The sequence below is a fragment of the Leptosomus discolor genome, chromosome 1 (assembly GCF_034619465.1).
Source record: "Leptosomus discolor isolate bLepDis1 chromosome 1, bLepDis1.hap2, whole genome shotgun sequence".
In the NCBI taxonomy this organism is placed as follows: Eukaryota; Metazoa; Chordata; class Aves; order Leptosomiformes; family Leptosomidae; genus Leptosomus; species Leptosomus discolor.
Window position 1 is genome coordinate 145,431,241 of NC_141391.1, and position 25,452 is coordinate 145,456,692.

Genomic DNA, 25,452 nt, shown 5'->3' on the forward strand with positions numbered 1-25,452 from the left:
TGGAAGAACAGAGGCAACCTTTATAGGGGTGTCTGCAGCTATAGAGCCATCCAAAGAATCACAGAAAGGGAAAAGAAGGAAGCTTGACAGTTTTAGTTCTTTAACGTTTTCTACCTTGAAATAATTTGAGCCCATTTCTGCTTACTTTGTATCTCCTGGTGCATGCATCAGTCTGTCTGCATCACTGGGAAATACTGCAATCATCAGCATCTTCATCTAAACTCCCTATTTGCTATGATTTCAGCTGAAGAGGAACTGTCAGCAGGGCTGAAGAATTCATAAAGCCTTGAACAATCCACATCTAAGATCAGCTATAATTTGGTAAGTATTAATAACTTGTGGTGCCCACATGGAAACCATCCCTACTCCTTCCTCCCAAAATCCTTTAGAGACATTAAAAATTGATGTCCAGAAAAGTAATCATGTCTGTAATTGATATCTGAATTGGGGCATTCCAAATGCACGCATGAAAACGTGTGCCTCTGTGTATGTAAGGCAGCTTACTTCCGTGTATAAGGTGAGAACACAATCAATCAGCTGTTTAATATATGCTTACTTGTTCCTGGACTACAAATTCAGACTCCAGGCCTAAAGAAACTGGAAATGATGCTTAATTTAGACCTACATGATTCTTAAGGATGTTAAGAACTTAAAACTCATTACATACAGTATATAAAAAAGCCTCTCTTGCTGACACACTGCAGCTCAGTAATGCTTAAACCGCAGACAAGATTCTACACGCAGTGTGCAAGATAAGAAAACATTCTCACCACACAGAGCTTTAAAGGGCTAAATGCTTAAACAGGCTTCCATCAAATACTCAAAGCAAGAGACTCCTTAACGAAAAGATTTGTGGCTTTGAATTTTGTACCTTCAGCCTTGGTTTTCTTGCTAAAGCATGAAGAGCGTGATAAATTAGGAGGAAAGAATTGATTAGTGGCAACTTGTGATTACAACCGATCTGGTCCCAACCCCACTGAGGGAGAAAAGGGGGAGCAAATGGAGGATGTTGAAAAGAAAGAGTCAAGCTCCATTTTCAACATAACCAGCCCAAATTCAACAAAGGCACTCAAGCAATCTCTCTCCCTTTCCGAGGAGGACAGCAATAGAAAAAAGCCTTCTCTAGTTCGATGGAGACCAAAATAAAAAAAAGGAGGAAGAAAGAAACAGGGTATAGAAAGAGAAGGGCTTCATAGTACGGGCTCCTATCCACCACAGCCATAGAACTGTTTTCTCCTGCTAGCCCAGGAGAACATAGCATTTCTTTTGTAACTCAAGTGACATTTGGCACTTCCCGCATACTGACATTTCAGGGTTTACGCTGTGCTGACAATACACTATAGGTGGTTCGTATATATGCATTATGTGCTTTTACGGACACCAAAACCACACAGAAACACAGTTAAAATAATGCTACTTTGGATTAAAAGTCAAGGACTCAAATATTAGGGAATGCCAGAACTAAGGTTGTCAACATAATTTCAATTTCCCCTCTTGTGAGTACAGTCTACAATTATTTTATCACGTAATTTTGCTCCCCTGGGATACCATTTTTTATTCAATATGTATAACACAGATACATGGGAATAAAATAGAGATACCTATTTAACCTAATTCTGGCACTTGTAACTTTCAAATGCCTTACTTCATTACCTAACTAATGTCTTTCTTCATGTACAATTTTCACAGCATACAAAAGTATAGAAATCTCTTGATCATTTCTGTCCAAATCCATTTTAAATTGCTATCTATGAACAATTTCCTTAAACTATACATTTCAGCTTTAGAATAATTTGCTGAACACTGTCACTATCATCTTTCAAAGAAGTCAAACCTGATAAAAACTACTTTGTAATACATACATTTTAAGATTAGTTTCCTCGCGGTGTCAAATATTTATAAACTCCAAGCACTGTGAATTAAATTTGTGCCATTTAATTATTATTATTACCTTTCATATAAGTCTTCATTTGAGTTTTTATAACTTTATTATCTTGGGACTTAAATTCTTTTATTTAACTTCTAAATACAAGTAACTGACATATACTTCTTATCCTCTTCAAAGCATATTTAAAACCAATTTGAACAAAAAACTGAAATGGTTCCATACACCCATTACACATTTTATTCAACTTTCATACGTGGAAGTTGAACTTAAATGGATACTACATACAACACGCAAAACAAAGACAGCTGGCATAAGATCTGTAACTCTCCAGTTCATCTTTGCTCAACAGAGACTTCCACGAGACAACTGTACCTTACCCTCTCTTTCTCCAAAATTCTAAGTCAGGCTTCACTCACATTGCCCCTTCAATCACTACCCTTCAAGTGATGAAACTGTTTCATTTACTCTTCTTACAAATACCAAGCATAAGTAATTGCCCTCCACTTTAATTTGTACAATACAATTCAGTAGCAGATAAGCAACATAAATGGACAACAAAAATAAAACCGTTCCCCTTGGCCTCTCGCATGCAATTATCACCAATGGTGAGCTCATCTTGCCTCCTAATCTACGCAGGGCAAAGCATCATCAGCTTTTGGATGCCAGATGTCTGAGGAAAATCTAAGGTGGTGAAGACAGTGGTGTTGATTCAGTAGGTGGAAACACACTTTTCCCTCTGAATCATTTTAAGCCATTCGAGAGTTTGAAGTACTCTATTTTGAATGAGCCATCAAAATGTAATCGTGACCACTTAACACGGCAAGGCATGAATCAGAAAAGCAAGTCATTGCCAGCAGAAACTAAACAATCCTCAAATTTCTCCCTCTTCATGTAGGTATGGGTGCTGCAACTTTAGAACGCCAAACATAATCTATATCTCAAATAGAGCCGCTTTGGATAGAAAAACAACCATTTTAGATAGAACAGGCTGGGCAGAATTAGATGCCCAGATGCAGCGCTTAAAATCATAACAAAAGATAATGGTCCTTATACATCAACACTCCCAATGCTGCTAGGATAAGAGGTACAAACCTGGCAGCGGTTTTTTGTTTAGGTACTACTAGTGGACACAGGTCAACACTATCTCCTGTCCAAATTTCAATTTGAGAAATTACACACTGCTTGCTTCTATCTACTTGCTTCTGCCTCCCTGTTCTCCCGTTTTACATGAAGACCCGCATCCCATCTCAGCTCTGAGTACGTGTGCTTGTATTCCTACAGAACATTTGCAGGGAGGGCTCTATCAGGTTAACTCCCATGATGCTTGCTAAGGCACGCTGAAACATTACCAACCCTACCCAGAGTCAGTACAAGAAAACACCCCCTCACACCTCAGCTTCTGCAGGTCAGAATCTCCTAATATAAGTATTGCTAAATAGTATCACCAACAAACATGTATCAAAAAAAGTTCCAGCTTCTATTCATGCTACGTATCACTAAAAAGCACAGGAACTACTAAATAACCCTAAAAACTATTTTGTGAGTTTAGTTAAAGCCACGCAATCCCAAACATATTCCACAATACTGAAGAGGATACAAATGAGATCTGAATTTGGCTTAGAGTTTCATTTTCTTTGGGATCCTTCAGGGTGTCACATGCTACATAACCCAAATATTACTAGGCCAACAGGGAAGAAAACCTCCAATTTAAAGAAATCAGTAAAATGATACACCGTTGTGAACTTTCAAATTTTGTTTTGTTCTGGGGGTAGACCCTATAATAAATGCTCTCAAATTATGCAGCTATCCGAGTCATTTTGCGACTGGTGACCCTTATAATGATGTTCTCATTTTCAGAGCCAATGTGATGCCACACGGCGACTTGTCTGTTAAATTGAATCTTTGCCTCTAGATAGATAGATAGATATAAAGTTTATTTTCAAATGTCTCCTAGTGCCTCTGAGTCTGACTGATGTGAGATGTTATTTTGAACATGCCAAAGCATCTGAACGGCTCCAGTCCTTTCTTTTCAGCGTGCATTCCTTGATAAGTGGCAAAGCTTCCCACTTATCAGTCACTCAAAGTGACTGTGGCTGTCAGTTGTGTACAAAGCGCAATCAGTTTGGAAGCAGAGACACCAGCATTTTTCTTCTCAGCTTGAAGCAAACACGTTTTGACTGCTAGTCATTCAATTTTAAAGCATCTTCAATTAGGGGCGGATGAAGATATAAAGAAAACACATCCTAAACACCTCCACCAGCCAGCAGTAAAAAATTTATTGTTATCTCCTGCTTTACCTTACTGCAGAGGCAGCAGCAGCAGCCTTTTTTGGCTGCACAACAAAAGTGCTCATGACTACACGCACTCCATACGGACAAGATCACAACCATAAAGAGCTCATGTTCAGCTTCTCAAGTCACTTACATAAACTACCACGGTACCTTCAGCTCCCATACCTCTGCTGCCTGCTGTGTAAATACCTGCATGGGTACACAAACGTGAACATAGCTCACATGCACACACGTATACCACCCCACGCATTTTGAACAAAAACATACACAAAATGACATACGAGTGATCTATAGCAAATAAAACACCGACCAAAGCCATTAAAAAGACCATGGAAATAACGATGACAGGGGAAAAGAAAAGGGAAGGCTGGCAGAAAGGAGGAGTTGATGTGGGAAAGGGTGGGCAGCTGCGTTAAGAAAGATTGCTCAGTACCACAACGCCAGGGAGCTGGAAGTTGAAGGAAGTGGTCAGAGTTGTGCGGTGCCTCAGAGAGACACAGAAATTGGAGAGGGGATCTGAAAACAAAAAGACAGGGCCCTGGAAAGAGAGGTCTCCGAGAGAATGCTTGCTAAGGGGAGAGAGACCAAGATGAGGCCTTGGGAGTACAATGTTGCCAGCTGTGATGACTGTATTTGGCTGCTAGTATTTTTCTTACTGTCCTAGCTGCTGGGTTATTTTGGGTGTTTCAGTGTTCTGCTTTGTTTTTTTAATAAAAATAAGTTTCTGGCCCTCCCTTGTGATTGTGTGAGAGAACTGAAAAATGGGAACACTGAAAGCTCAGTAACAAAAAGGAAATTAAGAAAAGATGCTACAATTGCAAGAAAAGAAGTCACAAAGTTCAAAACAATCTCATAATTTTAGAACATTTGGACTGGTTACACTGGAGAAAGCTTCATTATCAGCAAGTGCTGCTGCAATCAGGTAGCCCAGCACAGGCAAAAGAGCTGATTTATCTGATGAAAACATGCCCTTTCGATCTCAATAAATTCAAATTGTACAAATCCCAAGCAGATTCTCCTTGTCTGCATTGGTGCAACTACATCAGTCAGCAAATTTGGATTGTATGAGAGTGCAGGAAAGGCCTGAAATCAAATTATCTGTAGATTCTTGCTCTACAGGTAATCTTTGGAAGTAAAAACGTGGTACATTGGTGCAAAATGTTGCTCTGCACAGACATAAGTATAGATAAACACCTCTGCAGTTTTTTACATAACTTAACTTTTACAGTAATGGAAGGAAGTGAAGGCCCATAGGTTACTCTAAAGTACATGCATCATATCCTTCAGCCAAACAAACACGTTATTTGCTGAACTTGAGAGGCCAGCAAGCAATTAGCTCATTCTGACTGCTAGCCTAGATTTTTCTTTTTACTCTTCCCTTTCCCTATTTCCTCCCCCAACCTTGTCTTCCTTTCTTTTTTTGTGTGTGGTTTTTTGGGTTGGTTTTTTGAATAATTAATTTCCCAGGGGCTTTTTCCTGCTCAAGGGACAGGCAAGTTACTCTGATAACTGATAGGACATCAGCTGCAGAGCTTTTGTGAGAAACAATTGTTTAGCCTCTTTGCCGGCAACCTCAGTTGTTTGGGAAGAGGTTGCAAAGTCATGGGAAAGGCTGCAGTGTGACTCCTTCTTGGGCCTGTCTCACTGCATCCAGTATGCCCATGTTTACAAGTTGCAGGAAAACAGCTGCTCCTGACACATGATGAATTTGGACAAAATGTCCTCAATCTACGAGCCTGTTCGGTTTGACTGTGCAGTCACAGCTTGTCATATCTACACTGGCAAAAAGCAAAATAAAAACCAAACGGTCTCAGTGGACGGAGCCTGTTCTGAAAACATTTTGCAGAGTGAGAAGGAAGATACTTTCTCACAGTTTCCTACTGAAGAAAGGTCTCATTAAACTCCCACTAATATGAATAAGAGCCTTTTCACTATATTCAGTGGGAGTTGGATCAGGCCCTCACTTCAACAACTTTATTGTCTACCAAGGAAACCTTTTGTCCTCACCTCTCTCTGATATGCAAAGAGGACTAATTATGGAAGAACTAATATTGTTCTGCTGTGCAACAGCTTGCAAAGGGGTCAAGGCACCACGAAGCACTGCTCTGCTGTCACTGACTCCTTACAAAATCAGAATTCTCAGGGAAAATGGTAATACAGAAGCAACAGACATTACTAAATCTGTAACTAAGACTTGTGCAGTGGTTGTTCATTTTTGTGCCTTGAGTGAAGAATTCATCACCTACAGGTGAATTTAAAGGCCCTTTAAAGCCTCCTAGAGAACTCTGGGTTACAGGCATCCAAGAAGCTGGGGACCAGGAAAGAAATTTTACAGGTCCTTACAGTTGCACTGAGTAGATACTAACAGGGCAAGGGTTAAGGGTAAGGATCTCCACCTTCCTCATTACAGGCACAAAGTACTCCAAGTATTTAGCTCACAGTGGCCTGCTGGAGTTTGCTTTCCAGCAGGAGACAAAATGAACAGATGAGTTGTGTTGGAAGTATACAGTGCAAACTTCTTGGGGCAGGGAAGAAATCTTCACGTTTCTTTATGTACAGTCAAACGGTCAGTGTCTTCTCATAACATAAAAGAGAAACTGCTACTTTTTACAACTAAACGTCATCTGACATAGGTCAACCAAAATCTCAATGTTTTATTAAACAAGGAGAACACAAACAGGCCTGAACATCATTCAGACAGTTCTGGATAACAGATGATTGCTCACCTGAGGAGCTCAAAAGCAACAACAAATCTAAACAACAACAACTATCACTAGAGATAAATGTGTGGATAAATTATGATATCTAAAGCACTCTGGAAGCAGGTCTCTTTACCAGTGTTTTGGAAGGCTGGAATCAACCCAGAGCCTCTTGGTGCTTGGAAAATTCTGACAATAACAACTGTGTCATTTCAAAACTTTGCATGTTAGGCTTAAGAAGTATTTTTCTGAACTTCTGTGTAACTCAGAAACCAAATCTCTCTTTCCTCCCCAAAAACATAGCTAGTTTTTGAAAAATAGATCTGGCTACAAAAGGGACTAACCATCCTGCAGGAAATTCCAAGTGTTCAAGATTTTATTACATTCCAAATTGGAACAACACCTTAAACCTCAGAACTTAATGAGAATGGGAATATTCTGATTTGGGAACATACTAGGGCAGCCAGGCCTCTCCATCTACCAACACAACTCATGGGGAAAGGGACGCAGCCAGCTGACAGTGGGTGGGGAAGATGGAAATCTGGATCCAGACTCACAAAGGAAAGCCTTATTTGGAGCTGGGAGGACACCCAGGGCAGCTGAGGGATTCACGAAAGCCAGGAAGCCTGCAGGCCAAAGGGTCATGGAGTCTGGAGGGCCGTGGTGCCCACGCTCCCTAACAGACAAGCTGCTAAGGGTCCGGAAAGCTTGAGGCCATCAAGGACACGGTCAGCTTTTTGCCTGGGAGCAGGGTTTCCTGGAACACCTGCCAGGTGCCACCAGGCTCCGGAGCTGCCTGTGCCATCCGGCCAGGTGCCATGCAGAACTGACATCCCCCCAGCAGGCGGAGTGGGCTAGTGGTCCACGTTTCTAGCTTTGCATCAGAATTTAGTCAGGATCCTCTCGTTCTTCAGAGGACTGAACTTTCAAACAGAAATCCTGTTAGAACATCTGCTGACAAGTCTGTAGCTCTGAAGGAAAAAGAAAACCCTCTATTAAAACACACAGAGTCATCAAATGATTGCTGTCTGGCAGGAATTACTCTTAGGTTTCAGACAGCACTCAGTTCTTGGGCTAAGTACATAACCCAGAAATGAATACAAATTAGTAACCAAGTACTGGCAGGATTAAACTAAAAAGTCAAAGAAAACTGTGGTCCAAACGTCAAAGACATCATAAAGCAGCACTGTTGCTTTGTGCTGCTTTGAGATCTTAGTTTTACATTATTGGCAACCTGAAGTGTTCCAAGATCTTGAGCTGGGCTCTCCAAAAAAACTTTTGACTAAAAATCAGAACAGTTTAAAAAACAACATTTGGCCTCCGTTTTGTTTGCCTTCTAATTTTGGAACTTGTACTGCTCACGGTTTCAGATTTTGCCTGGAAATAGGAGAGCTGGAAGTTTACATTTTGAAGAAATGAAAGCTGGCATTTTTGTCATCACATGACTCCAAGAGATGGGGCTTGAGGGAAAAACATAAAACGTTGTCAGGCTTTCTACAAAATTGTGAGATTAGCAACATTGGTTTTATCACAATTTAGGCTGCAAAGTTGACCTACTTTGTCAACAGTGGCCTACTGAATATGAATTGCTTTATGAGTTTTAACAATGATATTCCATTTTAAATACAGTTCAATTAAAGTGACATCCGTCACTGAGCTTCAAAGCAAACTATATTCAATCGTCAACCTGGGCTAGACTTTTTCTCTGAGCAAGCAGAAAGTGAAACCGCACCACCGCACAGAACTTTGCATCTCAGAGACACTCCTCACGGCAGAAACACCACTCATGCTCACTGCCTGTCCTGGGGACTAGCTCAGCATCCTGGAAAAGGAGTGTCTAGTCTTCAAGTTTCTTTCACTGTCTGCCCTCCTGATGTGACAGCTACAGACACCCAGATTTCACCATGTTCTAGAGCAAGGACACCAGGAAGTAGATTGTGGCCTACAAGAGAAGATGAGAAGGTCACCATGAGACCTGAGGCCTGGAAGGACAAAACTAGATTTAGTCCAAGCGCTTGCTGAGCTGTACTTGGCGTCTGCATGCTTTTTCCTCAGCCTGTTCTACAGCTGCAGATTGCTACAGAGCTGTTCTGAAAGACAACCTGAGATCTTTGGGGCTGTTGATGCACAAGAGTTGACAAAACACGCACTCCAGTTTGGCTTCTGGTAAAACAGCAAGACTGAGATGTGCAGGGTAGAAGGCCCCAAACGCTCAGCAGGCAGAAACTGTTAAAGCGAAACCCTTTTCAATACACATACACACAAAGATTAAACAGAACAGAAAGCAGTGTGCATGGGAGGATGCATTCCAAAGTGGCATAAAGTAAGACAGGGGGAGGTTTAGTTAATTATTCAGGGAAACGCAAACCTCTTCACAAATTAGGTCTAGAGCATCCTGAAAAGCAGAAAAAAACATTATAAACATTTGGCAAAATACAAAATCCTGTCTAGATCATTATTTTAGCATTCTGAGGTAATACAGATTCTTAAATTTAATCTGATCTGCAATTTTTCTCCAGTTTAGCATTTTGTCTTTACTTAACTGCCTACATGAAGATGAGCTGTTTGTCTTCTGCATTAGTGACACCTCCTCCCAGTTAATTCAGAAGAGATGGACTTGAAAAAGACATAATGCCAATTAGAGACTCACGTGCCAGGCACATGTTTCAAAGCTCAAGTAGCTAACGTATCTTTCTTCAGCATCACAGAAGCAGCTGGTTTAATTGAGCTGTAGTTATACTCGGCATTTGCAGTCCTCTAAGGAGGAAAGAAATGTTGCAGTCTCTCCCTGCTTATGTATTGTGTGTGCATTGGTGATTGTATGCTGGGGTAAAGGAGAGAGGGAACTGTTTCCAAGTTAGCGCACTTAGAGAAAGGAGTCATAAATCATGGGGTCAGTCAGGTTATGCTTTTTTTTAACCTTAGGGTATTATGTTTTCAATACAATATTTCAATAGCTTTTTTCTGTGTAATAATTTATCTGGAATTATGGCAACTCTTACAAACTTAGAAAAAATTGGCTCAAGTAAAATGAATCCTTTGTCATAAATAGGTTGTGTTCATAACTGCAGCCTAATCATTCAATTGCACATAAGTCAAATAGTTATCCAGACTTTGTAGGAATATTTCCCTGTCAATAAATCTAATGCTATTTAAAAACTCCAGGCCAATGTGACAGAAGCCTGTTAGATTAATTACTGCAAGGTCAGAAAAGCTGAACTCACAGCTACATTTATGTCACAGTTTTGTTCCACCTACCATAACCTGACTGTAAACTCACAGACCATTTTAAACATAGGCATGTTAGGGTGACTTCATCGTCTCCATTTTATACAAAGGAAGATTTCTTCAGGAATTCTTTCTTCTCTCTAACAGTCTAACAGTCTTCTCTCTAACTGAGAAGAAATGTTTTGCTTTGTATCCACAGTCAATAAGGATTTTTAAAATTTTTAAATGGTTTTTCCTATCAATGACTTCACAGTAACTGGACTTCCACCAGGGTTCCTGGGACTTCAGGACCATACAGACCATGGAACTGTCAAGAGGCAGGCAGTATAACCCAAATTTCACTAAAAACAGATCATCTCTGTGGGAATGAGAGGACAGTATTGTCTCTCTGCCCGTTCAATTCTTGACCTTTGCCATGTGACCATCCAAAAGGAGGGTGCCTCGAATCTGATGGGTTTTGTGTGAAGTGGACCCTGGAGGTGAAATTCTGACCTTGGCAGGGTCAATATTTCATCCAAAATCCCTTGAGTCAGACCTCCAAATCTTTTCTTAGGCTCGCAGCTTGTATCAGATGGTAGCTAGCTGACTTTCATTTACTACTGACTTAGGTCAAACTTGGACCAGGGATCAAGAGATGAAAGGCTCTATATCTCATTATCAATAATCAGTGTTCTCCACTACCCTAAAAACGACATACTTCATTCTTATCTACAAGGCCTTAAAACTTAAAAGGGTTGGGGTCAAATTATGTTACTTCAATTTATTTTTATTCACTGCTTACAAAATAACTTCCTCTCTCACTGCCATAGCTAAATGCTAAAAATGTAAATACTTCCCTTGCTATTGTAGATGTTCTACTATTGTTTTTTTCTTTTAAAGTCTTATTAAAGATACAGCAATAAAGAAAAATCGTTCCCACACACAAATAAGAAAAAAAAATACAGAGGTCAAGGCCAAGCCAGGCCTTACCAATCTCAAAATTATTTTCAGAGAAGCACATCTTGTGTACAAGTTGTCTTATAACAGAGGGGTTGGACCTTCCCCAGAAGTTTTTCAGTTACACAAGTCCTGATACTGACAGAATATCCTCTGAAACGACAGAGCCAGTTTTTCTTCTAGTGTGAAGCCATACAACTCCTCTGATTTTGCTAGAACCAAGCTTTCTTAGGTGCTGGAATTAAGTTTTCTTAAGTTATGGATAAGAACCATAATTCTAGGCAACTAATTCTGAAACATTAAAGAGAAGCTTTGGAAGGAAAATCCTGTTGTTACTGAACAACAGAACATAGCATCCACTTCCACAGCGACCTGCAATACTGTATACATAATTGCACACTTAAACAGCCAGAGATTTTACCATGATTCTAGGTATCTGTAAAATGTCAAACCTTTCCTTTGTTATTCTGTGAAAACCCTCATAGGCAAACTGATTTGCATTATTCCCAAAACAGGGGCATGCATATATACACATGGAAGAAAAGTAATGAAATGCAGTCAACAGCACGAAAAGAAACTTGTGAATACTTTAAGAAAAAAAGAAGTTAAACAAAGCTTACTGGTTATGCTGGATTAACAACTCTTTTCTACTACTAGGAGTAAACCTGTAGATATCTAGGATTTACACAGTCACTCTACTGAATCTAACTGACTTTTTGACCAGTTTCTCATTCAGACAATACTTCACCGTAAGTGCTGAAAATTTCCAGACTTCCAACACCTGGGGCAGAGGGAAGGAGGTACACTCGATTACAGATCAATGAAGGGAACTGCTTTTGCAAAATCTCAGAACCAGAGATCTAGGCAACCCATTCCAATCCAACTCTTTCTGGCAACACTTTTGCCACTCCTGATCTCCAGCTGCAAGAGGATTTGGTCTTGCAAACCTTTGCTCACTTGACCAGCTCCTCTCACATTCCTGATGCTATAGGAGCCATGTTAAGCATTCAAGGCCTTCGAGAAACTGACCTTTTTTGCTCATGACAGGTAACATCCTCATGTGTTTCCATAAATAAGATGTAAGCCATCTGCAGAGATTCGTAAAGAAACTATGACAATAATGGCTGAGGGAAAGCATGGGGAAACAGAAAGGAGAAAAGAGAGATAACGGGGCATGGATGGAGACGCAGTCTCTGACCTGGATCTGTTGCTGAAGAAGGTTAATTTTGTGTTGCTGCTGCAGGAGCTGCTGCTGTTGTCTTGCAATCTGTGGAGAAATTGCACAGAAGAACCGTGAGATATGTATGACCATTCCTGGAGTCAGTACATAGAAAACTTCCACCCTGCTTGGTTCTTTAAACTGCTCTCATAAGGTAAGAAACCTACGGGTGCGGATGACAGCAGCCTGGACTGCTGCTGAAGCAAGGGGCTCATGTTCAGGAGCAACTCATAGCTAATACTATGTTAAAGGGAATCCTGTGGAAAATGTTGTGCTGGTTATCAAGAGAAGGAGTGATGCAAAAATCCCTCCTCTCTCACTGTCTGAAATGGCACTGCTAAAATCCCCAAAAAGTGAGCGTTCATTTGCTCCAGCTTGCTGGAGGAAGAACAATACTGGCAGAGAAACTGGAAAATAGTAGGAAAAGGCAGGAAAGGCAAAAAAAGTAGGATGGACAGTAATACTCTTTTTATGTTTGGCACCACCTATTCAAAAATTTCAAAAAAGGAAATCCGACACCCAGGAGGAAGGTATTAGTGTGCGTATTTCCCTTGATGCAGAAACAGACACAAAGAGACTGGAACTGGGTTTGGGAAAATCACTGACTCTTCAGCATGTATATCAGCTAAGGGAACTAAGGGGGCAGCGCGAGGGTACACAGCTCAACATTGAAACTGCTTTATAGAAGTTGATGGAGTCATCGTAAGCCTCCTCTCAAAGCTGTGCGTTTTCTGTAACGACTCCCATCCTCCCCCTCCATTTACTAAGTGACTGGGAACCTTACTGTAGACACATTTTATATGCAGTGAAGGAAAAAGCAGACAGTAACAGAACCAAATTAGAGTTCTCAGAGGACTGATGGAAATAAACCATTATATACCTCAAACTTAAAAAGCAAACTTGAAAAACATTCATTTGAGTCTTCACAAAAGCTCTGCTCTCACGAATAGCTAGCACAGCATTAAAAACATTAGAAAGACTATTGCTCTTCCCCTGTGGTATGTGTACACATCTCAGGGTCAGATGGGAACTTACACACACTTACTGGGAGGAATTCTGTGCATTCTTCCCCTTAGGTATTTTCTTTGACTTCTATTATTAAACTATTAGCATAAGAAACACTCGCTCATAGTTAACTCCACATCTAAAAGATTAAATAAGGGTTTTCTTTTTAGAGCCTCTCTTTAAGCAACGAAAATAATTTTTATCAATACTTTTTTTTAAAGTTTAGTTATTTTAATTTCTATATAATGCAGAATTATATACAACTTCCTAAATCAAAAGAAATCCTAGTTATCCTAATAATAATCTTGCAGGATTTCTTACCGCCTTTTTCCATTCCTCCATTTTCTTTTTCACTTTCAGATCATTTAGCCATTCTGTAGCAGCAGTGACTTTAAAAGGCAGGGCAAAGGAAATAGCTCTTGCAGTATGTCTCCTCGTGGAAGAATCTTGACAATTCAACCTTCACACCTTCATCTACCTTCTCCATGTAAACAACAGTGTGACACAAATTCTCTACTTTAATAGGTAAGTCACTTCTCCTGTTCTCCCTATGTGTGAGGCCAAACTACACAGTATGTAAGATAAGGTTTTTAAATAACCAAAAATAAGGAAAACCAAAGCTAAACTGTCTGAAGATATCAGCAGTGCTTTAGAATCTTAAGACTTGTTTGGTACAATACAAACACTTCAGGATGACAACTATGACAGATTTCAAAGAATTTTGTGACTTTCATAAAATTCACGTAGCTGCAATTCCATGATACAAACTCAGATTTCAATATAATTTTGAAATATTTGGTCAGGCAGACCAAAACCAAAATACTTTCAGATAAGAAGTATCAGTACGGACTCCCCACAAAATTTTAAACCAGATGTCTAAGATTTTCTCTGCTCATGTTCAGGTACAAAAACGAACATTCACTTCTGTAAAAACTTGCATGGCGCAAATTTGTCAGAAAAGTTTATGTTCTTGCACAAAATGTCATGTGTCCATGCATGCACATTGGAACTGCTCACATGTGAAAACACGTTTTGCATTTTCAGTGGAGGGTATATTTGCAAGAGCTGAAAATCAAGCCTCTCAAGTGTAGAAGAAAAAAAAAGTCACACTTGTTCACTGCCTTTATATCCTTCTCCCCCACTTTTTTTCGACAGTTGGCAAAACCAACCTTTTCATTTCTCACATTACAATCCAAGTGCTGCATTTTGTTCCTTTTATACCTATTCAGCACCACTGAATTCAAGCAGCATTGGAAGGATATTCAGGTGGGCTGAAGTTGCATGCTTATTTACACTTATTTTAAAAAAAACCCCAACCACTATCGGAAGAGAGTACCTCCAAAATGGAAGGTGTATCTTTGTAAGACAAAGAGCATAATTTCATATATTGCAAATTAAAGCATTCTTCCAATACATTTTTGTTCAAACTTCTTCCCCTAAGAAAACGAATGGAAAAAAATTTTAGGTGGAGAGCAAACTTGAGAGTACCAACCCTAAAAGATAAACTACTGGAAAGTCCTCCTAGAAAACTATTTAAGCTGAAAGCCGCTATAATAATCACTCACCTGTTCTTGTTGCTGCTTAGCCAGCTCCATTTGTTGGCGTTGTTTCTCGATCTGTGATGCAGCCAGTTTCTTCTGTTCATCATGAGCTGCTAGCAGCTGTTCTCGCAAACTGGTCAGCTGATTGATCATACCCATGAGCTGCCTTTCTTTCTCAGCGAGGCTTTCTGGAGTCCCTGGGCATCATATGGTGAAAAAAAAAAAAAAAAAAAAACAGTAAAGAGAGGAAATTTAGAGCTAGACAGGTTTTTATTTTGCAGCTTCACTGTAAGAAAAGTTTTAGTAGAACCAAAGAGCAGCAGCATATTGCAATATACTGCACATTAAGACCTGTCCCTCTACACGAAAAAGAGCTATGGAGTTTAATTCTGTGCACAGGCTTTGATCTGGTGTCCCCCTTCAATGTTTCCTTGCCCTTTCACCAATTTCCCATTGCCTTTTTATCACATTAATAGGGGAAAAAAATACTGCCTGTTTTGAAAGAAGTTTCAAATTTTAAACACTGTTTACATTTTGTGGGGATCAAACTCTACACTTCTGGTTTTGAAAGACAATTACATTTTTGTCAGAAACTTAGGACAAAGACATATCAACGCTTCGACACCTACAGAAACTGTAAAGTGTGTATTAACATCCCTCTATAACCAACGGGAAGCAGAGAAGTCTCCTGGGTGCTGGATACCTCTCTAGCTCCCCATGCCCAGCTTTCTCACTGTTCCTAGCTCAGCACACAACAGCTGTCAGGACGCTACCTGTTATATCATCTACAGCTGCCCTGATTAGGATGAAATTATATAGTATTTAAATTGTCACTAACTACTATCACTGTTGCTGCCACTGATGAGTATTTTTAAAGGAAGAAGTCTTGCATAAACATATCAGAAAAAACTGTGTTAAACACAACTCACCATCTCTCTCATTTGTACTGCCACTAGATGTTTTTTATAGGAGAGTTCAGCAGACAGAGGAACTGTCTACCTCACTCTCATAATCCCTTTAAAAATTCTCCTTCTACCCAGAAGGACAGTGCTTATATAAGGGAAGTGAAGAAAAAATTCCAGAAAAAATCAAAAGCTATGAATCATACACTAAACCAAAAAATGGCACTATTAGTATATCCAGGATCATTTGACTTTGAATTTAAAAGACCAGAAAATATGTGTAGCAGCTAATCCACAGATATCTCCAATTCCACCACACCCTCTCACATGACTCAGATCCTATGAAACCCTTTCTCAAAAAAGCTTTAGGAAAGGATTAAGGCTATCAGTGTCTATGCCTCCTCTGAAAATAGCCTGCTTTTGGGACAACTCTGCCACACAAACCTTTCTCAAACACAGGAAGCATTCTTCTGCCAATGTCACCAGTGCTCTCCAAGTGAAAAAAAAAAAAAGAAGAAAAATTGGCGACTATACTGAACATGTTCCTAGCCAACTATCAGTCAGACATGGAAAAGAGCTACTGGTAATAGCTCATTTAGTCTACCCCCCCTGCCAGTGCAGGAATGTTCCCTACAATATATTTACTACAGCTTTCTAGATTGGATTGAAATGTCTGAAATGGTGAATCATCTACTGCTTTCTTTGGAAGACTGTACCACAGCCTTAGAGGTGTCACTGGTAGGGCTCTTTGCTTGACAGTTAGTTTAATTTACATTCACTTAATTTCAACCTTGTGCTCCCAAGCAACATCCCAGCTCCCACATCAGCCAAGTCGAAGCCCTTAAATGCCTCTGGAGACAGCCATATACAAGTGGGAAAACACAAAGGATCAACATTTTCATATAAAGGAAATGTAACATGAATAACTTTTTATTAAGACGCTCGAGATTTATGTCAGCTACAGCAGAGTACTCTCAGATATAGCCTCCAAAAAAACTGTGGTACAAGCTGGAAACTTGATAAACACTCTGAAACAGAAACCATAGGACTTTAAACCTGTTAAAAGCTGTGAGAAAGAATCAAAGCCAGTGCTAAAATACTAACACTGCTGAAGAACACACTTTCAACTTAGGATTTTTATTTCAAACATTGGAGAACTGCTACAAGTAATGCATTTGCCACCCGGCCATACAATTAATCAGAAATGTCTATTGCCATTCTCCCGTCTGTCATTTGTTTTTCCCTAAGAAAAAGGGTGCAGTGTTTCCAAGTGGCATACAAGAATTATTCTAGAAGGCAGCCCCTTCCGCGTCCTATCGGCGGTTAGGCATGTCAGTTTACTGCAATGCTCATCTAGCGAAGAATATCAGTATACTGATACTGACAGTATAACATGCTGGGCACACTGAAACATCTGAAAAGTAAATATTTTAATTATTTACTCAGCAGATATTTTATTCCAAACTTAGTTGCTGTGCGCAAGAGAGACAGGGAGAAAGACCTAGAAAGAGAAGGAATACACAGGATTGGCTTAGCCCTAAAGTTAGGGCAAGCAAAAAGCAATCACTGTCAAATAAACTGTTTGACAACTACCCTGACACACATCAAAGATCTTCAGCCAGTACTGGTTCATCAGTGTATTCTGAGCTCCTACAGTAGCTTTCAGTTGGGAATCAAAAAGCACTTTGTGAAGTTAAATTAATCCCCACCACACCTTTGAAAGGTGGAAAAATGTTTCCATATGTGTAAACTGACAGACAGAGAGGTCACAGAGTTAGTTACCGACAGCGGCAGAAAAAGAAATGTTGATATCCAGCCCTGTGCTCCAGAGCTCAGGCTGCGCTTCCCAAGAGAGAGCAGAACACTGCACGTGTGACACCGAACAACTGCACAACTGCGGGGCTGTCCACCTACTGCAGTTTCTTTAGCCTGGTTTACCTAGAGAGGAGAAAATAATTTCTTCCCTGGGAAAACCACAGCTTTATTTAAATGGCAGGAACAAGAGGAAGGTCTGGATGAACTAAGAACAAGCAGTCAGGGCAACAAAATGTTGGTGAAAACACCGGAGTTGCAGGCACACCGTGGCCCTGCAGCTGGGGACAAATCCACCAAACTCAGTCTCTTCGTTATTACTCAGTTTTTAAAGAAACTTTGAGATGCCCAGAGGGGCTGCTTTATGCACTAACTTAGTAAGTACAATACATAATTCCTTCGGCTTATAAACTGGAGTGGAAGTAGTCTGACAAAAAGGCAGCCTTCTTGCATTATATTTCTTAAGCAATTTCAGTTTGCTAATAAAATGAAAGGGAGAATTTTATCACTGTCAACTTAAAAAAGTCTTTTGTTGGAGAATACTTTCTGGAAAACGTGGCTTAGTAGGCACTTCATTTTCACGTGATTAGCCAGTCCTTCCAGTAAATTCAATAATACTTAATTATAACGTCAATCCTTTACCATTTCATGCAAAATAAGTACATGGATTGCCATACTCTCAAGTGACCTGCCCAAAATCAGAGGCAAGAGAGATCAGAAGTCTACTGGGAGACGGGAAACCCTGGGTTAAGTTTCCCCTTGCCTTATCCACACATCTATCTAAGCCCCACTGACGATGAATCACAGATAGTTTTGAAGTTTCTTGAAGACAACCGGTGGCTTGTAAAAGTGTGAAAACTAAAAAGAAGAAAAATACTTGAATCAGACTGTCTTGATCACAATGTAAAGTGTATGCATCTAGTTTAAGTTGGGGGGTTTTTACCCTTACTACCCAGCACACCTTTTCTATAATTTCTTTCGTGGACATGGCCAACAAAACTGCCATTTCACAGTTATTATTCATAAATTACTTAGTTTGCATAACAAATGAAGGCCAAACAGTACTTGATGTTATTTATTTAATGGTGAGCTGAGGGCAAAAGCTTGGTCACTACATAAGTACATTCAGCGATAGGAATTTTTTCCAGTGTATTGAAACTCACTGCAGAGTTAAGAGGATCAGCTGCCACTTTTGTAACCCTTTGCAGATGTTGTGGACGGTGGGTAGGCAGGGATGGTGGACTGCTGTCCTATCGTCACTATTTGCTCTCTGCTAACCTGCATGAAATCAAAACCTTTATCATCACGTGAAGTGCCTTGGCAGCTAAGGGATTTCCATTTTAAGAATTCCGTAGCTTACAGGGCAAAACCTGTCGGTATTTTAAGTAACTACACCACCAACCGCATAAAGGCAGTTGCTTAAACTATGCTACTGGGGAACCAATGACCTATCCCCGCGGCTGCTAACACTGCTAGAACTTGGGAACTGCAAAGCTCAGTGACAATCAGCCACCAGCCCCAGCAGCTACCTTCATCTGCTTCGCTATTAAACTCACTTAGAGCTGCTCCAAGTACCACAGTTGGGAACAGTTCTGGAGCTGGCCTGTACTCTACACATGCTATCGGTACAGCTGCAGTGCTTTCACTCTAGCCATGCAGCGTGACTGGGAGAAAAAACAAGTGCCCATTATTGCAGTGTACAACTTGACAGCAAGCTAGACCACTTCACACAGGTATTGAGTGAGGAATAAAAGGAGAGTGGCTTACACCAATGTCTGCCTCAAAAATTACTCTTAATTACCGTCAGATCCACAACAAATAGATATTGCACGTTTTATGTTTAACAAAGCTTTTAACCACCAGGCCACCTGCCTTTCAGGAGACTGCTGTAGGTGCTCATATTGTTCTCTCTGTACTCTATGACTGCAATGGCAAAATGTGGATTTTTACAACTTATCAAAACAACTCGGACAAGAGAGCATCAAAGTATACACTACGGGTTGATACAGTGAATGGTCCAAGAAAAGATGCTTTCCAGATGCATCAGCTTATTCTCTACCACCACAAAAAGAGATTCAGAAAGGGAAAAAAAAATGTTTGTGGATACAACACCCATAGCAGATGGCAACGAAAGAAGACTCAAATTAGTGGCATTCTGTATCGCCAAATCTAAACTTCATCTCAGATCAACACTATCCATAATAGTGTTTAAGTAGTAAAAGAAATTTACTCAAATGTGAAATAAACTATTACACATTCTTAGTTCTGATTCACAGTCTCAGACTGGCAGTGACAGTAACATTTTAATAAACATTAGAATGAAGACACCAATATGACCAAATGACACACTTAAAGTGAGAAAACGAACAGGAGAAACCTTGGCATACCCACCCAAAACAGAATCAAAGCAAAAAAAAAGGCAGAGAAACTGCTTCTGCGATCAAAACAGTAAATACTTTATTATAATTTATTAGACAGAATGAGAATGTAAATGAGAAAATAGGAAAGCCAATATTTTCTTTAACAGGCATTTTAGGCTTTTGCTGCGAATGCTCAAGCGATGAGAATGTTTGCTTGCAGCCAGCCTACAGATCCGCTCACAGCCGCACGGCACCCAGCATATTCTGCAAGGGGCAGAGACGTGGCAAGGCTCTCTGACATGTCTCAATTGAACTGCTAGGGACGTTATCAATCAGGGGTGCTCGTGTGCACGCTCACGCAGACCCGTACGACAGTGAAATTTATCCCCCGAGTCAGTTTACTATCAAAGTAATTACGTAAATAGCTTTTGAACTGTCAGCATCTGTCTTTCAAAGAAAAATCAAAGAAAACAATGTGCGAGTACAAAGCCTGGAAGACACAATAATATTATATTACGTTCATACCATTAACTATGGTTACAAAAGAAAAAAAAAATCCTCCTCTATCTACAAAGCTTTGCAGAGGCAAAAAGAAACAGTAAATGGAAATAAGAATATTTTTAAGTACTCCATATTCAAATAATGTTAAGATGTATAATAATAATTAGAGCATGCAGTGTAGAGCATTTTTTAATTTCAAAGCATTAGCTAATTGATCTTCTTAAAGACCATAAGCAGGTAGAAAGGAAGTGGTATGCACCGCTTTTTTTAAGGGAAAACTAAGGCGTGAATTTTTTATATAAACTTGTCTAAAGTCATTCTTAACTTTACGCGCTGTAAGCCGTTTTACGGCTGGCCTTGCCGAAGTCACCAGCAGAACTATGTCAGTAAGGCCAAGAATTTCCCCACTGACTCTAACAGGGATACATGCTAAATAGGTAACTGAATCTTTGCTTGACCCGGTCTGACCTCAGGTAGGGTTCCAGCCACAGGCACCCTATGAATGAAGCAATTATTGACGCCATCCAACTAACCAAGCAACAGAACCATGCCACAACACAGTTTCTGCGTAACTTTACTCTGATGTAACAACAGTACTGATGAGAACATAACTACGACCCATACATCAGCTAAAACCCGAGTCACCTCCAAGCATTTCTTGCAGCGGTGTGGTTTTTCCATCCAGTTTTTAAGGCAGGGACGTAACAGCTTTGATACAAAATTGAAAAAGAGCCAAGAAGGAGGTTTACAGTCTATTAACTAAGCTGTCCTCAGAAGAATTAAACTCCTACTGGCACTAACATTATTACATCCAAAGAATAAGTATCAGCAGTCCATAAAGTAAGTACCTTTCTTTTGAGAGTTTTATTCCAGTATCTTTTCTTGAGAGTTTCATTCTCATCCCATTGTCAACTATTTTTCTTTCCCCACTCCCCACTCCAGTTTTAACTTTGCCCTGCCACATCTGAAATCCAAACCCAACATTACTCTGCTCAGTACGGAAATGAGAAAAGTAAAATAGACAGGCCGCCTAGTCGTCTTCGACTTAAAAGCATGCTAATCTTTGTCATGCTTTCCTTAAAAAAAATAAATCTATTTATAACACAATAATTTTCAAGAGGAGTATTCTCCCCTGGCTGCACAAACGGCTGCGCTGCTGACGTCACCTGAAGTTGTATATGTGAGGCAATGGGGAGCTGATGTTACGTGCCTTCAGGAAACGTAGTCTGATAAACAGATCTAACTGGCTGAGGTAAGTTCAGAATTTAAACTCTTCTTTCCTCTGTCTTTGAACAGAAATGTCAAATGTTTATGACCAAGCAGTGAGCATATCCTTTAAACTGATGTACTTGCTGGTATATATTGGTGGGTGGATATGGGTAGTGCTTGTGCACGTGTGCAAACTCCCTTGATGCTTTCCTAATCAATACTTCAGAAAATGTTTTATTATGGAGTGGCACATAGCTTTTCAGGCCAGTAAATCTTGGAGCTGTCAGGACGTAAACATCTAAAACCTGGCATTTTTCATTAAGTATTTAAGCCAACTTTACTATACAATGACTGCCACCACTTATAACTACCTACCTTGCTAAATTAAATTACTTCATCTGATTGATATGGGAAGTCAGCACAATAAAAGAGAACTTTCTGACTGCTTTTTACTCAGCAAGCCACAGACACCAAAAAAAAGAAACAAGGAAAGAAAAAGCCCAGAACTCAAACTGATTTGTCTGTACCTAAGGATTTATGTAATGAATCTTCTCTGTTTGACAAATAAAAATCCTTTTTAGAACAGCAAGCTAGAAGGAAGTTATTTATTTCAGCATGCGGACAGTCCTAATATTTCAGGTTTCAGTGGAAGACTTCGCAGAACGAATAAAAACAAATGATGAACAATTACCATCTTTTACCATTACTACCCTCAAGAATTAATATTCTGTGGGGACAAAAACTGAGCCGTCTGCTCTGTAACAGACCAGCACATTACTATTTCGCAATGCTGGAAAGAAGTTGTCACTGAGTATTCTTTATTTGCTGTCAGAAGAAGTTTTGGTACAGTAGACTGCAAACAAAGCTTGGTATTCAACCAGGTTAGTAACTTATTGTCAAGGTTACAAAAGGAATAGAAAACATTTGTATTGAGACTATTTCTCAGAGGTTATTCATTGTTTTACTGTCTAGACAACAAGCTAGAACTAGGCTAGAGAAATAGCATTTGCTGCTGCAGCAGCAAGAAAAACAGTAGAAAATATGTATGTGTATGTACATTTGCTTTGTTTTGACAAACTGGTAAACGTAGCTCAGCAACATTTATCTCTATCAGCACATCTTTCAGGTAGCTTCAGTACTAAGAAGAACTGCTTTAGGTCCCTTTTGTCATCCAACCCTCCGGATGATTTTTACACATAGTGGTTTGGCCTCCGTATGTTCAAATACAATAAAGCCATTGGCATTTGCTACTTTACTTAATTAAATTTTACTCTATTTTCTCTATTAATAATCACTTGTGATTAATAATAATAACTTCTTAAAAATACAAGTTGTATTTGATTTAAATAGGACCCTTTTTTTTCTGAACAAATTAAGTACCTTTAAGTGAAAAAATACAAATCCAGAACAGCCTGAATTTGCTGCTTTGTCACAAATTCAGAGTTGTTGCATTTCAGATGCTTTAAAAAAGATTCCTCCCACAGATGCTCCCCTCAACTAACCGCCTGTTCTAGGGTCAAATAGGAGCAGCTCCATCCAGTCACAATCTCCATTTCAGGCTTTCATTTGGCCTGAAAGAAGTTCTGCATTGGTGTGGCTCAATTGGCACTCTCTACTCCTCTGCAGCCTGAGAGTATCGTGTTGCCTTCTGATCAACCTCCACTATTTTGGCAGCTGCCAAATTTCCTCTCAAAACTTGGGTTCCCCTGTGTGCCACGGGGCAGGTTCCCCTCCCTCAGCACTTTTGAAATATTAACAAAGGACTAAAGCTCACTGTCAGCAATCTCCTAGTATTAAACACTCTGAAAAATAAACACGGAGAAGATACTAAGTAGGTTGCAATAAATATTGAACTTATCATAGTTAAAAAGCCAACAATCAGACAGATCTTACCTCCTCCACTTATGACTCTCTCACCCTCCTTCTCTCCCCACTCCAAACACAATACTATCCACAAAAAATAATGCAAAATGTCCACATCTGACACAAGTTTGCAAACATTTTTCAACCATTAATTTGCAAATGCGAAATTCACACAGCTCCTAAGAAAGTGTGCAGCTTTCACCCATCTCTTGGGGATCTGTGCTTTATTAGTCAAAGGTTTAAACCCAGTGTATTCTCCATGAATAATCTCTCTCCCCTTCCCCCTCCTTCCTCCTGTCCCCATCTAAATGCAGAATCCCCAGCTTCCTTGTCTTCAGTTTACAGATTATGCGATCCAAAGTGTCACTCACTGGATTATTGCACATAACCTGAGCACTACCCGAAGCTTACTTGTCTTCAACTTGTCCAGCATTACTTAAATGGAATTATCCGTCACAATCCATATACCGAATCTGCATAGCCCACTTATCTCAAGATTCTGTGTGTCACCTACCAGATTATCCGTTTTAATCCATACATTGAATCTACATAACATATGTCTTTAATTCATGGGCTCTGATGAGCTATAGTATCGCTGAATGGATTATTTCTCTTTATCCATTATTGGCAGTCGTAAGACCGTTCACTGCATGCTTTCACATGCCCCATCTTCCAAAAATATAAGCAAAATTAGAGTCTTCAGCAAACACAGCTCTATCACACATCAAACACAGCTTGATGTAATACCTGCACTGATACTTCACATAACTTGGAACCCTGTTTCTCGCACAAAACAAATGTCTGTGTTATCATGCATTAAAGATTAGGATTGGAAGGCTAATCTTGCTTTCAATTACACTCATAAATCTGTGGTTACTCCAGTATAGTCTTTGGAGTCACCTAGATTTAAGTGGATACAACAAAGGGCTGATTTTACCCTAATGATGATCCCTTTCACAGTGAGTGCAGAAAACACTTCACTGGAGTTGTTTAGGAACTAACCTGTACAACAGAAAAGGATTTTCAATCAACAAAAAAATATATCAGGTTCAGGCTTGCCCGGTCTTTCTTGAGAGATTCAGGCACAATCACTGTTAACAATGCCTTCACTCCAACACAAAACCAACTCAGAAAGATCAGAAACAAAAGTCAGTTTCGCCTTTTATTCCACACACCTATTCAAAATTAGCTAAGTGGAGAACATATAAAATATGTATTATTATTTCCTGACAACTCTCGATAAGCGAGTGATGGAGGAGATTAGCCGAAAGGCTTTGTGTACGCCGGGGAACTTCTACAAAGAGTTCTCATCGTGGTTAAAGCTGCCTCACTCACATCACTGTTAGCAAGACTGTGCACCTCCTGATGCACCTGGGGGGCCAGCACCGTTGCCTGAAGTCTGCTCAAAGGAGGCCCAACACCACTGAAATGGAAGTTTCATGTTAATTTTCTCAGTATAGGGACGGCCACTGGCATTGAAGAGCATGGAAATATACTTCTTATACCTCTTCCTATCAACAGCCCACCCTACATGCTGCATCTGCTGCAGTCGGTAACGTTGCTTTGGGGGAAAGCAACCACTTTCACCCTGCAATGCACAGGTATCGGGCGGCTACGCTGAAAGCAGAAAGGGGGTATAATTTTCTTTCCTGTAGATGATTGGTTTGAGACTTGAAGTTCTCTGTGCTCCACTGAATCCAATAAACAGCATTATCCATGAATAATCCAGAGGCCTTTTGAGCCCTGTTCCTGAATATGATGGATACAAGTAAGTTTGAACAGGCTTTAACCAATTCAATATACAGTTTTACAGCTTTATTGTAAAATACCTCAATTTAATGGCATGTTTTGTGGGTTTTACTATAGAGTGACTTGTTTTGAACAGTGTAAAAAATCCACGGTTTCAAAACAAAATTTCTTAAGAAATCTCCACTGCCAGACTTGTATTATTTATTTAGCCCCAGACTACCTCTCTAAACACAAGAGGCGTTTGAGTTA

The 25,452-nt window shown here is 39.9% G+C and overlaps 1 protein-coding gene across 6 annotated transcripts in view; it reads right to left on the bottom strand.

Annotated features, from left to right (window-relative positions):
• SOX5 (SRY-box transcription factor 5) overlaps nucleotides 1–25,452 on the bottom strand; it is a 291,555-nt gene that overhangs the window by 129,515 nt on the left and 136,588 nt on the right. For 5 of the 6 annotated variants that reach the window (XM_086466682.1, XM_086466688.1, XM_086466675.1 and 2 more), the window contains 2 exons: nucleotides 14,832–15,004; nucleotides 12,241–12,309 (listed from right to left, as the gene is read on the bottom strand). In XM_086466682.1, the coding sequence (XP_086322808.1) occupies nucleotides 12,241–12,309; nucleotides 14,832–15,004 (242 nt within the window). Of the gene's footprint in view, nucleotides 1–9,246; nucleotides 9,274–12,240; nucleotides 12,310–14,831; nucleotides 15,005–25,452 lie in introns of all 6 variants that reach the window. The other variant, XM_086466662.1, reaches the window with a different exon arrangement.